The sequence below is a fragment of the Dermacentor albipictus genome, chromosome 2 (assembly GCF_038994185.2).
Source record: "Dermacentor albipictus isolate Rhodes 1998 colony chromosome 2, USDA_Dalb.pri_finalv2, whole genome shotgun sequence".
Classification (NCBI taxonomy): Eukaryota; Metazoa; Arthropoda; class Arachnida; order Ixodida; family Ixodidae; genus Dermacentor; species Dermacentor albipictus.
The window spans coordinates 62,209,341-62,225,995 of NC_091822.1; the positions used below are offsets into that span (position 1 = coordinate 62,209,341).

At 47.7% G+C, this 16,655-nt stretch overlaps 1 protein-coding gene across 5 annotated transcripts in view; it reads left to right on the plus strand.

The window, feature by feature from the left end:
- Positions 1-12,201, plus strand: part of LOC135908991 (membrane metallo-endopeptidase-like 1) — a 45,117-nt gene extending 32,916 nt beyond the window's left edge. Inside the window, exons 1-3 of one of the 5 annotated variants that reach the window (XM_065440856.2) lie at positions 4,057-5,292; positions 8,666-10,392; positions 11,037-12,201. In XM_065440856.2, coding sequence (XP_065296928.1) covers positions 9,065-10,392; positions 11,037-11,433 — 1,725 coding nt within the window. In that variant the 5' untranslated portion in view covers positions 4,057-5,292; positions 8,666-9,064 and the 3' untranslated portion in view covers positions 11,434-12,201. The other 4 variants (XM_065440858.1, XM_070533637.1, XM_065440857.1 and 1 more) reach the window with 4 other exon arrangements.
- Positions 12,202-16,655: the final 4,454 nt, after the last annotated feature.

The window sequence follows — 16,655 nt, forward strand, 5'->3', positions numbered from 1 at the left end:
AGAAATTTCTCTTGTTTTGGTGAGAGGCGTCCGCCATTCTCATTAGCTTGGAGTTTCACATGCGTATACCTTGGCGCGAGATATAGAACTTCTGGAGAGTGAGGCATACCGATGGTTTCCTTACTCCTAAACAAGGAAGCAGGAATACCAAAGCTTATTCCGCGAAATAAACGACGGAGACACTCCGATTACTATACCGCTGGCCTGTGACACTAGGTGGTTGTCAATATATATACAGGGCAGTAAATAGGATACTTCTCCAATGGATTAAACTCATCAGTTTTTGAAAAAGCACAGAGAAATAAAGATTGTTCCACAACAACAATACTTTAGCAAATGTACGGTAAGCACCAAGATATATCTTACGTACCGGTGCTGGACTGGGTTTTAGCGGAACTTCAGCGTGTTAGCGAGGCCAATGAAGTGGAGAAAGCAAGACCCGATGAAATTTTTCGAAGATCTGATGATGAATCGCGGCTCCGGACAGGCCGCCATTGGAATATGAACCTGGTAACGTTTAACGCTAGAACGTTATCTAGTGAGGCGAGTCTAGCAGTGCTATTGGAGGAATTAGAAGTCAGTAAATGGGATATAATAGGACTTAGTGAAGTTAGGAGGCCAAAAGAAGCATATACAGTGCTAAAAAGCGGGCACGTCCTGTGCTACCGGGGCTTAGCGGAGAGCAGAGAACTAGGAGTCGGATTCCTGATCAATAAGAATATAGCTGGTAACATACAGGAATTCTATAGCATTAACGAGAGGGTGGCAGGTCTTGTTGTGAAACTTAATAAGAGGTACAAAATGAAGATTGTACAGGTCTACGCCCCTACATCCAGTCATGATGACCAGGAAGTCGAAAGCTTCTGTGAAGACGTGGAATCGGCGTTGGGTAGAGTGAAAACTAAATACACTATACTAATGGGCGACTTTAATGCCAAGGTAGGCAAGAAGTAGGCTGGAGACAAGGCAGTGGGGGAATATGGCATAGGCACTAGGAATAGCAGGCGAGAGTTATTAGTAGAGTTTGCGGAACAGAATAATATAAGGATAATAAATACCTTCTTCCGCAAGCGGGATAGCCGAAAGTGGACGGGGAGGAGCCCGAACGGGGAGACTAGAAACGAAATAGACTTCATACTCTGCGCTAATCCCAGCATCATACAAGATGTGGACGTGCTCGGCAAGGTGCGCTGCAGTGACCACAGGATGGTAAGAACTCGAATTAGCCTAGACCTGAGGAGGTAACGGAAGAAACTGGTACATAAGAAGCCAATCAATGAGTTTGCGGTAAGAGGGAAACTAGAGGAATTCCGGATCAAGCTACAGAACAGGTATTCGGCTTTAACTCAGGAAGAGGACATTAGTGTTGAAGCAATTAACGACAATCTCATGGGCATCATAAAGGAGTGCGCAATAGAAGTCGGTGATAACGCCTTTAGACAGGAAACCAGTAAGCTATCACAGGAGACGAAAGATTGATCAAGAAACGGCAATGTATGAAAGCCTCTAACCCTACAGCTAGGATAGAACTGGCAGAATTTTCTAAGTTAATCAACAAGCGTAAGACAGCGGACATCAGGAAGTATAATATGGATAGAATTGAACAGGCTCTCAGGAACGGAGGAAGCCTAAAAACAGTGAAGAAGAAACTAGGAATTGGCAGGAATCAGATGTATGCGTTAAGAGACAAAGCCGGCAATATCATTACTAATATGGATGAGATAGTTCAAGTGGCTGAGGAGTTCTATAGAGATTTATACAGTACCAGTGGCACCCACGACGGTAATGGAAGAGACAATAGTCTAGAGGAATTCGAAATCCCAAAGGTAACGCCGGAAGAAGTAAAGAAAGCCTTGGGAGATGTGCAAAGGGGGAAGGCAGCTGGGGAGGATCAGGTAACAGCAGATTTGTTGAAGGATGGTGGAGAGATTGTTCTAGAGAAACTGGCCACCCTGAATACGCAATGCCTCATGACCTCGAGCGTACCGGAATCTTTGAAGGACGCTAACATAATCCTAATCCATAAGAAAGGGGACGCCAAAGACTTGAAACTTGAAAAATTATAGACCGATCAGCTTATTGTCAGTTGCCTACAAACTATTTACTAAGGTGATCGCAAATAGAATCAGGCACACCTTAGACTTCTGCCAAGCAAAGGACCAGGCAGGATTCCGTAAAGGCTACTCAACAATAGATCATATATTCACACTATCAATCCGGTGATAGAGAAATGTGCGGAATATAACCAACCCTTATATATAGCTTTCATTGATTACGAGAAAGCGTTGGATTCTGTCGAAACCTCAGCAGTCATGGAGGTATTACGGAATCAGGCTGTAGATGAGTCATATGTAAAAATACTGGAAGATATCTACAGCGGCTCTACGGCCACCGTAGTCCTCCACAAAGAAAGCAACAAAATCCCAATAAAGAAAGGCGTCAGACAGGGAGATACGATCTCTCCAATGCTATTCACAGCATGTTTGCAGGAGGTGTTCAGAGACCTGGAGTGGGAAGAATTGGGGAAAAAGTTGATGGAGAATACCTTAGCAACTTGCGATTCGCTGATGATATCGCTTTGCTTAGTAACTCAGGGGACCAATTGCAATGCATGCTCACTGACCTGGAGAGGCAAGGCAGAAGAGTGGGTCTAAAAGTTAATCTGCAGAAAACTGAAGTAATGCTTAACAGTCTCGGAAGACAACAGCAATTTACAATAGGCAGCGAGGCACTGGAAGTCGTAAGGGAATACATCTACTTATGGCAGGTAGTGACGGCGGATCCGGATCATGAGACGGAAATAATAAGAATAAGAATGGGCTGGGGTGCGTTTGGCAGACCCTCGAAAGCAAAGTGTATAAGAGCTGTGTGTTACCAGTGCTCACATATGGGGCAGAAACTTGGAGGCTTACGAAAAGGGTTCTGCTGAAATTGAGGACGACGCAACGAGCTATGGAAAGAAGAATGATCGGTGTAACGTTAAGGGATAAGAAAAGAGCAGATTGGGTGAGGCAACAAACGCGGGCAAACGACATCTTAATTGAAATCAAGAAAAAGAAATGGGCATGGGCCGGACATGTAATGAGGAGGGAAGATAACCGACGATGGGCACTAAGGGTTACGGACTGGATTCCAAGGGAAGGGAAGCGTAGCAGGGGGCGGCAGAAGGTTAGGTGGGCGGATGACATTAAGACGTTTGCAGGGACAACATGGCCACAATTAGTACATGACCGGGGTAGTTGGAGAAGTATGGGAGAGGCCTTTGCCCTGCAGTGGGCGTAACTAGGCTGCTGCTGATGATGATGATGCATGCTGAAGCACGAACACACACGTTCGCACACTTACACATTGACACGCGTCCACGCATGCACGCCAAGCACGCAAGAGCACGGGCACATTCAATAATCCGCGTGTACACGCACACTCGCATTCACGCATGCACACACGCATACCGTGGTTCGCCCACATGGAAATACAAGATACCGAGGCACTCGAGCGCGCGCACATACACACGACATACACACACATATACACAACCATACACATGCGCGCTTCAGACGTGCGCACGCATAATATATATAGATAGATATATCTGTCCTGGCTGCCTCTCAAACACCGGCGCCTGCAGACAGACTGCATACACTCCCCCTACCATTGCTGTTCCAGCGGCATCTGTAATGAATCGCTCTACGATTTAAATTTAGCGGTTCTTCAAATCAATGTGCCCTCTGCCGGGAGGGTGCGAAAATATTTCCTCCGGACCTGTGACTTCACCGCCCATCCCTGACTAAAACACTGATTGAACGCACAAATGTCCAGAATTCCAGAAATGAAATGAAATGTCCAGAATTCCTGGACATTTTTTGCCACTACGACACCTGGAGCACTGACGTTTTTTAACGGGTTAATTGTGCAATATATTCCTCGTTCCTGCTTCTTTTCGGTTGCACATTTCTTTTGACAATATTTAATTATAATGCAGTTTGCGCGCCTTTCCGTCACCCCATTCTAAGCACATACGGGTATGTACCGCAACAGCGGAACATAATCATCACAATAATTCTGTTCAGGCCATGCGTCATTCAAGCTACGAGCAAGCCCGTGGCATGTGGTGTGTTTCGCGTCGAAGCGTTGGCTTGGCGCCACCATGGAAACACACATTTCAGTTTTCAAACAACTAGAAATATTCACACTTCGCCTTGCGTTTCTAAATTTAGACAATACGTGAATAATATTGAAATGATAATCTAATATTAGCAAGTGAACATTTCTGGTTATCAGTGGAGTTAAAGTTAGAATCCTGGCGGCGCTAGCGTCGCCTGAATTCACGAGCCACGAGCCTGTTTCGAACTATACCAGAAGAAGAAGTGTTGTAACGGCATTTTGGATTGCACATCCTGGGCTCTGCGATTTGCGACATCAGCAAGCAAATAAGCGATGCTTCCGAGCTCTGAGCCTCAAGCCGATAAGAGCAAGAGGCGGCGTCGCCCTTGAAGAAATTCCGCAAGCTCTAGTGGACGCGAATTTTCTCGGAGCTCCAATTCCTCTGGCGAGCCTGAAGGGACGCGCCAGCGTCCGAGCGATACCAGTCAAAGAGCTACCGCGGACGCCCCGTTCGATTCAGCTCAAGCAAGAGGCGCGACCGCCGCCACCGGATCAGTCGCTGAAATTCCCGCAAACGAACCTCCTAAAAGTAAGCGAAGTCTGTCGTTTTACGATGGCGTCCAACCCACTCCATCCGACATCACCACACCTCGGGAACAACAGGCCGGTAGCACCGAACACGGCATGCGCAAACGGGGTATCGTTTCTACGACTGAATCACATTTTTCGGTTGAACCAGGAACCACCGACGGGCGTCCAACACAAGCTCGAGCAGTCGCCGATGGCAAAGTCCAGCCTCCTCCAGGAGAACGCCACACCTCGCAGCCGGCGCAGGCAATAGAGCCTGTTGCCGGTGCTCGGTCGATCACAGCCGCTGCGGCATCTTCCGCATCGAACAACGAAGCAGCCGAGGCAACCCTGACGGCCGAAGTCCGCAGTGCAAAGCTACCGCCTGGTACAGTTAAGGCGAGGACACGCTCCGGCTCTACCGTCACTCTGGCGGTGCCCATCGACGCGGCCTCGAGAAGCGGACACTCGGGAAAGTCGTCGACGCAAGACTCGGGGTCCCAGCGCGAGCCTTCCTTCTCGTCCTTCATTAGAGGTCTCAAGACGTTGACCAGAGAACGCATTGCAGAGCAGCGGGCCAGGCGACGAGGAAGCAAGTCTTCGATCTGGGACTCGGAATATGTGAGCGAGCTGTTCCTTTTCCGGGTTCACGCCGTAGTGCACAGGCTCAGCTGTCAGTGTGCGGCTTCAGGCAATCGAAAAGCTGTCAGATATAGTTGTTGCAATGTGCGACATGTCATGGGAGTCGCGGAGTTGCGAATCCTGGGCTGTATTTTTCAAATCGAAGCTGTTTTCTGCCTCTTCTCACGACTTTTCGGGCGCTGCTGCTGTGATTGTATTGCCGTGCTTGCCGATGGGTTTCATGCAACGCTACCAGATGGCACTAGCCTCCGCGCATGCCTAGGGAGCCTACATGTAAGCTCTGTTTTAGGGTGGTGACAGCCCTTGTAAATGTACTTACCGCCACCAGCTAGATTAGTGGGTTAAGCTTACCGACAACTTATAAGATGGGGGAAGCAAAATCGCGAAAAAGAAGCCCAACGGAGGAGTTTTGCTGCAACCTTTGGGGACGTGAAAGAATTAAATTTTACAACGAAGCTGTTAAGCGCTCCTTTACCCGCTATCGTGTCGGCGTGTAGAAAAAAAAAAAGCCCGACGATAGGGCAATGGCGGGCCGACGCGCGGCGGAGGTTACGGAGGCGTTAAGAATCAACGAAGTATGTCGGTATTGCTACAGCTCCCTACATCACCCGATGCCTTTTCTCGCCATCGCGTGCTTTTTTTTTTAGAGCGAAGATTTCTTTCCCTGTTCTCTCGATTTTCCGGGCGTTGCTGTGATGGTCTTGCCGTGCGTTCCGCTGGGTTTTTTGCAATGCTACCAGATGGCACTAATCCCGTATGGCACCGCTGTGACAGCGTTGAACAGTTTGTGCGTATGGCACGTGCTGTGCTTGCTTTCCTGTACGACAGAAATGCAGGTGCTCAGCTGTGGAGGTCGCGTGCTGTGCTCTGATAGTGTAAACATTACAATCGTCCATAGCCTGAAGAGAGCCCTCGGAGCTGGCGTCTTAAGCGTCTCGACAGCATGCTCGTCAGGAATGCAGAAGGAGCAGGTAAAAAATTACCGACGATTACGTTACTTCCTAATGCGAAATTTGAGCGCAGCAAATAAGCTGTTTCACCTTTTCGATAGATTGAGGCAAAGAAATCGAGCAACACATGTATGCGCTATCACAGAATTTTTTTTTATGTTTGACACGTATTCCTTTAACAAAGACTCCACTAACAGTTCTTGACAGTCATGAAGGAAGCTTTGTGGTCGGAGAAATAGACTGATAGATGTTCGACTTGGTACACCAATGCTTGATTCTCAAAGACGAGATCTATACAAGTGCCTCGCGAGGTTGTCACAGCCGTGGGACGCGTTACGAGCGAGAGGAACGAGATGTTCTCCCGCATAAGTGTTAGGAAATTGCTGTTTGTCTTTATGTCAACATTAAAGTCCCCCACTACTAACATCGGTGTGGATCGATGGACGGTTAATGCGAGTTGCAGGAAGTGCACGACGTCTTTCGTGAGTGCGGTAGCGGACTCACGAAAGCGGTATCAGTCGGTCGCTGCTAGCGCTGGGGGGATGAAAGGGGGGCGGAGCTGGTTACGAGGCCGACGACAACGCCGACGACGACGCGAAACCCAGGAACGGACGCCAAAGAGCCATTTGTGTAGCCAGCCCTCCTCCACAGTCTCTCCTCCTCCCTTCCAACGTCCTCCCTCGCCCGGAGAGCCGACAGCGCGCATGCGCGGCGGCGGAGCAGATTCGTCGGCGAGCTGGTTACGAGGCCGATGACAACGCCGACGACAACGCCGACGCGAAACCCAGGAACGGACGCCAAAGAGCTGCGCTCTAAAATTTGCAGGTAAAAGCAGGTAAGAGCTTCGAGGACACCCAGGCCCGAAAGTATGGTCGCGCGTATCAGGAGCGTCTTCGCTACGCAGCGTAACGTGGTGCAAACGCCGAACCTATGTATACAATGCATCGATGAAATTATATTATTTAAACTGCGCGCAGCTCTATAATATCCTTTAACACTTCTGTCACGATGCGATGTGCCATGTGAAGCATTGATAATGATCAGTCCTTTCATGCATTATATACAATGACGCGCAACAGCGTATCAACCAAACACGTCTCCCTGTGTATTCTGTGGAATACGCAGATAAACAGCAGGGGCGCACGCAGTGTGACGTGCAACATCAACTCCCCACTCTGGTATTGGTCAAAACACTGAAGAACTTACGTGCTCGCCGCCAACGTCACCGCTAATTATTGTCAATCAAAGCAATGCCACGTAATGCCGTCGGGCCCTGAGGGTAATTAAATAAATAGATAAATAAATAAATAAATAAATAAATAAATAAATAAATAAATAAATAAATAAATAAATAAATAACTGAACCGCATACAAAGCTTTGCTTATATTGATTACCACAGTGCACGGGATCCGTCGATGTTTTTTCTTTGAGGCACGTATGTACCGAAGGACCACCGCAAATGATTTCGAGCATGGAAATCGCGAGACAGCCTAATTTTATTCGGACCTCGCTCCACACTGTGAAACTTCAGTAGCCGCTGTCATAATTGCGAGGACTAGTATACCGACTGCTCCTTTCAGTTGGAGGGCAGCGGGGCTCACACTAAGAAAATGTCGTTTTTTTTTTCTCAATCCGGTGGCTCCAAAATATCTCCGATCGAGGATGCTTGTGTGAAAAGCACCACAGAGCGTGCTACGCATTACCTGGAATTGCTCGAAGTTGGGAGTGCATAATCAAGCACGTCGTGCCAAACCATAACGGCTGACACCACAGCGTTGGGGCTACTGCACCTTAATCTCGACGCCAGTCTCCATTATGTCACCGCGAACAGCACAGGTACTGCTGGTTTGCTGACGCCACAGTTGAGTCGAGCAAACACTGGCTGTAAGCATACGACAAGAGGCTGAGCGCTATGGCTACGTTCGCTGGCTCGTTCCAGAAATCGCTGGCAAGATACCGCTGCTGTATGCAAGCACTGAAATTCTGGCCTATAGATCATTCCACAAGTCTTTTCGCCATAGCGGCACGGAATTCTGTCACAGGGGAGCCGAATAGCGAGCTAAAAGAACCAAGTAGTCTCAACGCATAAGCCCGGTTTCTTGGGTAACCTGGCCAGCGTAGTTTACAATATAGCACATGCTATGGTCCCTCAGCAAAAGCACGCAAATCTACATAATCAAAGGTGAGAACAACAAATGGGCTGCGTCCTTATCAATATTTATCGGATTACGTTCATGCCCGAACGGCAGGTGTAGGAATATTCACGTAAAGAAAGCAAAAAATAAATTGAAAAGCGCATGTGCCTTCTTTCCTGTAACATATACGCGCCCTAACTTTTTCTCAGCATGTAATTTTGGTATCAGGATTGAGTGAGATATTTCTTTCGTGCTTCGTTTTACAGGGGCAGCGCGGTTCACGGATAGTGGTCAGAGTAGCAGGGATACCTATCACAAAGCGGCAAATCCTCCTCATGGCCATCTTAATTTTCATAGTGACAACCGTGACTGCCGCCGTCGTCATCCTGTTCAGACGAGAGCAGGAAACTGCTCCGACAAAGCCGTACTGCAAGACCAAAGATTGCCTCGATCACGCCTGGCGCCTTTCCGATAAGCTAAATAGCAGCCTCGATCCCTGCCAAAACTTCGGGGCTTACGTCTGTTCCGCTTGGTCCCCACCAAAGGGGTACCTTGAACACTCTAACTCAGCCATGGATGACGTACGGAAATCTTAGTTCCCACTGTTCGGAAATATTCTTAGAGAAGGCGCCAAGATAATTCGGGTTGGCCACAAGCCGCTAGTCATGTACGCCACATGCATGGGCGACAGTAAACAGTACGGCTCGAACGTGGATATCTTCTGGAAGTTTCTGAAGGAGTGTAGACTGTCGTGGCCGGAAGAGCCAGAGTCAAGTGACACCAGCGCCCTCGATGTACTGATAACGCTCGCGTTCAAGTGGCAGGTTTCACTCTTCTTTCAATTGAGACTACTGCGCTTGGGACCCGCACCGAATTGGCGTTTGACTTTAGATCCAGGCCCACTTGTACCGCTAATGTACCAGCATCATCTCACGATCAAAAATACCGGCGGATACGACAAGTACTGGGCTGCGTTCTTCTACATTCTCAAGGGAAGGTATGACAAGGACGCGACGATAAACCAGACACTCATAGAGACAACCATGTTGTTGGAAGGGGACGTCTTTAGAAGACTCCTATTCGCCATGCGCCCACTTGGAGTCCAACAACTACTGGTGCCAATCGAAAAGATTAGACTCTACACTCCGCCTCTGGACTCGAAGCAGTGGCTACGGGCATTGAAGCAGTTGGAGCTTCAGCCTGAGATGGAATCCAACGACCAGGTTCTCATAGCCGACAAAATCTTCTTCCAGACCATGGCGGCCGTGATGGCCTCGTACACGGACACCCAGCTGGTGTCCCTCATTGCGTGGTCTTGCGTGCAGCTCCTGGCACCGGCAGTGGATCTGCAGCTGGTCAAGTACCGGTACGACGAAGGTGTCATACTTTACCGGCCATACTTCTGCGAACGTTTTGTCGAGACCGCCTACCGACTCCTGGTGGTTGCTCTCACCTCTGTGTGGCGTTTCTCAAGACAGGAACGCGCCGTCATCTCCGCAAACTTCGACCACCTGGTTGCAACCGCCAGCACTTTGGTCAATGCCACAGACTGGCTGGATGCCGAGAACCGACAACTTGCCTCCGCGAAGCTGACTTCGACACGCCTGCAGCTGTGGCCCCCAGAGCATTTCCTGGAGAAGGAGGCACTCGACCGCATGTACGCGGCTTTTCCGAGCGCCGAATTGCCGTTTGCAGAATATTGGATCCAATCGAGTCGGTCTGCCGCTGATACGTACCATGCGAGTGCCAATATCGACGTCTTGAGCTACATGGTCAACTACGAACTGCCGTACCTCTTATACGATTCTGCAAGTGGCGCAGTCAAAGTAGCTGTGGGTGCCATTGCTCCGCCCCTGTACTACTCTGACGGGACCAAAGCTATGTTCTACGGAGGACTCGGATTCTCCATGGCGGTGAATCTCGTCGCATCCATGGAAAAACAGGGACTGAGGTGGCATCCAAACGGCACTTTCAGCGACTCCTTTTTATCCCAGTAAGCTTCTTTAGCCTAGTTTTGCGAATGTAATGATTTTCACTTCTACAAGGCAGGTTATTCCAGAACAACGCAGACAGACTACTTTCCTAATATGATAGACATAATCAACCCATTATTTTTGCTACTTCGCCAAGTTACAGCTTATGGTGATGCGCCATCGTTGGCCATAACACGGTTGTTCGAACTAAGCTGGCCTTTGTAGGTAAGTGTGCGAAGAAATTTCTAGAATGAGTAAGGAGTTCCTTTTGCCTGTAATAATAGACGGATGTTCGCCTATATTGATAATCGAACTGGAAGAGCTAGTTTCTGAACTGATATATGACTGAAGAACTTTATATCGCGATATGCTCTCAAGTACGCACGACTGCATTTTGAAATAGCTTGGAAAGGTTCACAGAGTGAGGCCACCCAAACACTATACGAACTTAACATTGTAAGAGTTAGCTGAAAGCGCATCGCTGCGTCCACAATATTCAAAACTGGATGTTCTCTACCAGAACTTTTTCCGCTCGACGGATGCGAAAATGCTTAATTAGTAAACACAATGGCAATCTGAAATGTCCTGTCTTACTTAGTGCTCTATGAACGCCGCACCTCCGTTTTGCTATAACTATCAAAGATTACAGTACTCTTCTTTACAGCGCCGCTTCTCGAGCCTTCGAAGACCGGGACGGCTGCCTGGCGACTGCAGAGGAGGCTCCCGTCGTCGACTCCCCCACCTATCACACCCGACCCGACTCCAGGGCCAGCGTCTTTCCCGAGATTCCCGCACTCGAAGTGGCCTACGCAGCGTACAGGCGTTCCATCAGCGAAAGCGACGGCGACAGTCCGCAGGCTATTTCCCGGAATCTCTCGGGCGATCAGGTGTTCTTCATGACGCTGTGCTACATGACGTGCAGCCTTCCCGGAGCCGTGGGTCCACACACGGTGGACTGCAACAAGGCTGTGAGGAATTCGGAGGCATTCGCACAGGCTTTTCAATGCCCGTACGGATCAAAAATGAATCCCAAGAAGAAGTGCACATTTTTCACCCGATAAGTGCGGAGTGGAAAGGACCCAAATCGCGCACGATATTTACCACGCCACAAGTGTGAACGTACAAAATATGCTTATCAGTGTGAGACCATATACCTTTTGCCGGGACCTTGCAATGCCTTAAAATGTACTCGCCGTCTTTTTCAAAGCGATGGCGATTTTGCATGAGGGCGTCAGCAGAGCATCTGGCACGTCCTCTACGTGCCTTGTTCTGGCGTACGACGCACTTTTAAATTCTGACGCGTTTCATTTGGACGTTTCATGGCGGTCCCGTTTGTTTGCTTTCGCTTCCTTCTTATTGCCCGTTCTTAAGGTCTCTGACTGCTTTTGTATTTAAAAATTTTACGTTTAGTTAGCAACAATGTGCCCATCTGGGTGTGTCAGACGTCGAAAAACATAGACGTCATCTACCCCGTTTGCGGGCTGTTTGCAATTTTGTTTAATTTTTGTTTGCGAAGCCGGATTCATCAACGTGTTTTCGAAGACAATGCCCATTGCATTTCTTGGATGCGCTTAAAAGGAAATTTTTTGTTTCATCAAGACTTCCTTGGTAATTCGCGGCTGCCTAGCGTGCGTTTTCTATGCCCGTCTGCCCTGCACCAGTGAATATTCTGCAGTTGGCTGAAAGGCACCTGGTGCACACTTACGGAAAGCTTGAAACAAGCTAATATTTGAGAGGTTTGAACTGCTTCCCGAGCCAAATAATTCGTATCATTTCTCTAGTAACTGCCACACACAGAGTTCAGTGAATAAAACCTTGTTTTTGTCGAATTCTCTTGCAGCTCGACTGCGGCTCTCGCAGCGCTCGTTAGCGGTTCTCGAGACATGTGAAAACAAACTGCACACAAAGCGTAGCGTTCTGTTGTCGTGCCAACTTATCCAATGTATTAAACATTCGATTGCTAGCACGTTGCACATTGATGTAGAGTTCGCACCCGAGTCATGAACAAATTTCATAGCTGAGGATTATTTTTTACATTCATGCTAGTTACTGCCCGCGTTGATGGTCAGCAAGGTGGGAAGTGAGTGAAACCACGTCAAAATCGCATCGTTTACCGCACGTAATATTTATTAATGTGATTAGCTTTCTTTGCCTACTTTGTTGGTGTTAGCCTATCTATCTATCTATCTATCTATCTATCTATCTATCTATCTATCTATCTATCTATCTATCTATCTATCTATCTATCTATCTATCTATCTATCTATCTATCTATCTATCTATCTATCTATCTATCTATCTATCTATCTATCTATCTATCTATCTATCTATCTATCTATCTATCTATCTATCTATCCTCTTTCGTCGACCCAGTGCACTGTGTTGCCTACCTGCTTGAACCGCTAGGTAAATGCTGGTGGTTAATGTCATCGTGGTCGCTCCATCGTCTTAGTTCAAGCTTCGTGGCCTTACTCTTCTCATAGCGTCCTCGTCACACCTTCTACGCCGAGTTATCGCGTTTAACATTGAAGTGCATTTCATGCCCGAGTGAAGACCAAATTTCAAAGCTGAGGATAATTTGATGCCTTCATGCCATTTACTGATGGTGTTGATGGTAAATAAGGTGGAAAGGCAGTAAAACCAATTGAAAAGCGCAACGTTTGGCGCACCTTATTCTATTTATCATTGCGATTAGCTTTCTTTGCATACTTCAGTCGTTTTCAGCCTATCTATCTATCTATCTATCTATCTATCTATCTATCTATCTATCTATCTATCTATCTATCTATCTATCTATCTATCTATCTATCTATCTATCTATCTATCTATCTATCTATCTATCTATCTGTCTGTCTGTCTATCTATGTCGTTATCGGTTTATTGTCGTCATTCCACATTCGCGATCAGACTCTCGTCACGCCGCTCTCGTCACAACTTCTATGTCTAAGTATGTGCTCGTGGTTGTGATGTCGTCGAGGTCGTTACATTGCGGTCAGTCCTGCTTTGTTAGCCGGCCCCTGTCATGCCGTCGTTTTCACGCCATCGTCGTCATACAGTCGGCGTGCATTCATTCTCGCAGCGCCGCCATGATGCCGTATGATTCCATTGTCGCCATTGCAGTTTAGTCATTTAACTCTCATCATGCAGGCGTCATGACGTCATCGTCACGTCATCGTCGTCACGCGGTCGTCGTCATGCGATTGTCCTACTGTGGCCGTCATGCGGTCGCGTTGCCATCGTAATCGTTTCAGTAAAGTCCTCCCATTGTCATCATGCCGTACTCGTCATAACGCCTCCACAATTCCACTGATGTCGATCTTTCTTTGTCATTCTATTGTAGTCATACTTTCGTGAATCAATCGCACTTAGGCCGCCACTGCCACGTGGTCATCTTCAGACAGTCACTCAGGCATCTCTCGTAAGGCAGTCGCTATCCCGCGTCCGTTATTAGATCGTCCTCACGTCATCATCGTGGCGTCTTAGTCGCATACAGGTTTCATACAGTTTGTGGTCGCGCCGTCATCAGCATAGGCCCGTCTTCATCTCATTGTAGAAACGACTTTCACGGAATGAAACTGTGACGCCAATCACGTAATTGGCTCATCTATTGATTACAGTGCCTGCTCTAGAGAGGAGACTGAAGAGAGGAGGACTGAATGTTTTCGAGAAGCCGCTGACGCAGCTGGCGTAAAGAGCTCCACAATGAAACGTCGAGAGCGAAGGCTCTTCTTTCCAAAGGCTCTTTCCCTCTTCCTTCTCATCGTGGCGTGGTAATCGTGGGTCTCGGAGTGCTGTTACAAAACGTTGACCAAAGTACCGATTTGGGTCGAGATGCTCGTTGATTTTCACCGTTAACAGGTTGTATCTGGTAGTTGGCAAAGATGCTTTTGCGGCTGTCGACTTCACAAGGTTCATCAGATCTTCGAAAAATTTCATCGGGTCTTGCTTTCTCCACTTGATTGGACTGGCTGACACGCTGAAGTTCCGCTAAAACCCAGTCCAGCACCGGTACGTAACATATATATATAATTGTGCAACAATTCTTGTTTCTCTGTGCTTTTTCAAAACCTCCGATGTGTTAATCCATTGGAGAAGCATCCTATTTACTGCCCTGTATATTGACAACCACCTTGTGTCACAGGCCAGCGGTATAGCAATCGGAGTATCTCCGTCGTTTATTTCGTGGTATAAGCTTTGGTATTCCAGCTCCCTTGTTTAGGAGTGAGGAACCTATCGGTATGCCTCACTCTCCAGAAGTTCTATATCTCGCGCCAAGGTACATGCATGTGAAACTGCAAGCTGAAGAGAATGGCAGACGCCTCTCACCAAAACAAGAAGAGAAATTTCTTTTCTTAGTCGAGTGCAGACGCCACTATTCACGCCCACACTGACGCTTGCACTGTCTACTCAAATGCCAACAATGTTTTTGGGATTCAAACCTTTAGTCCGCTATCTTTATAAAAGCGCTGAGGCGATGCCTTGAGCATAGCACTGTCCGACTTCATGTATGGCAAGGAATGACGATACGATCTCACCGTATACAGGGAAGAATATGCGATGACGATGCATAGAACCGTGACGACATTCATATCGGTCGACGCACTGATCAGAATGCTGTACTTTCGCTCGTCAATACCTTCCCTCAGCGCTTTCCTTAAAATGCGGTCCAAATAAGTTCATTATGAGATTAGGGAAAATACTCGGAAGGCCGGAAATGGAAATTCAAGAGAAACGATAAGACAAAAAAGTGGGAGCCAACGTTTTAACAAGTGGACTTGTCTTTTTCAAGGCCTTGGAAAAAGACAAGTCCACCTGTCGAAACGTTGGCCCAAGCTTTCATCTTGTTCTCGTTTTGCTCTTTATCCAATTAGTACAGGTTGTGCGGTGAGCCTTGATCTTAGACCTCGCTAACTTGAAAAAATCCAATTGCAATGTTTTCCCAAGTGGTCGGCGGTATTTATTGCGCAATGTTCAGCAATAAAAAGAGCAAGGATGACTTCGGCTTGCTGCACAGGACTTGCGTTACACGTGGCATGACGTCAAGTATAGGTCATTTGCGTGGCACACATGCCAGGTGTTTTGTACACGTGACGTGCTTATCGGTGCTCACTTTCTTCCCCTCGATAGGACATAAGCAAAATTTGCAGAAAGCCTTGCAGGGGTCTTCGGATATCGCCATGAGCCACTCCTTGTACTTACCATCTTTAAGCCTGCAGTCTTTGAAGCACTGTTTGTACATATTGTTCTGGTCTGCCATGTTCTGCCTGTTTCTAGTAATCCTAAATCTACATGTACGTTGCGCTCTCAAATTACTTTTCACAATGAGATAAATTATAAAGAGCAATTACCAAGCACACGTAAAAAAGTTAACTGTTCGACAAAGCACTGTAACACATGCAAAGCAGTATCTGAAATCAGTGCGGCCACAGAGACAGTCCGATGACCTCAGGATGACGATGTGGCCGTCCTGATGAATGGAGCACGGTCGATCCTGCGCGCTGACTCGGCGTCAGTAGCGTCGAAACTCCGAATGTCGCACGGTAGCGCTTCTCAAACGAAATCTCGAAGAATAGAACAAAGAGAGCCACAGGCTGGCCATTAGTAGCGTCGAGACCCCGGAGATCCCACGGTAGCGCATTTCGAAAACAGAACTAAGGCACGGGATGGTAACCAGCGATTACCGCTCCTAACTTATAGGGCATGGTGTATTTGTTATTTCATTGCAGGCGCACAAACATCTAGCCTCGGCGGTACTAGCGCCCTCGCACTTTCTCGCCGGCGCGCATATCCCGATTGGTCTGGAGGCAAGAGACCCTCCAGAAAACACGTAGAGCTTCTTAATCGTGATGGCGACGCATGTAATTTATGAGGAGAGGGAGAATTTTGCACGAGCTGGGCTACGCTCTCTGAGGCTGTCACCAGTGGATTTTTATCACATGTTCTTGTACATTCAATCGCGTGAGCCAGTCAGTGTTTGTTCGCATGGCTGTAGCTTCTTTATAGACACTGATTTCTTTGACACCTGCGAAAAATTCTCACTTCACCTGGAATTAAAAAAGGTAGCACAATCAACAATTGGAAGTGCACCGCAGAGGGAATAACAAACAAGGTGAATTAGGGCGAGTAAACGAATGCGGAATTCCCCAGCCTAACCTCTATTTCTGTTGTAACAGAGTACCCACTGATTCATTCAAGCTTTGGCATTAATTTCTGTCACGCACCTACTGTCTGCACACGACCGGCCGTGAGAGCGACGCACCTGGAGTAGCTGTGATTTGGAAGG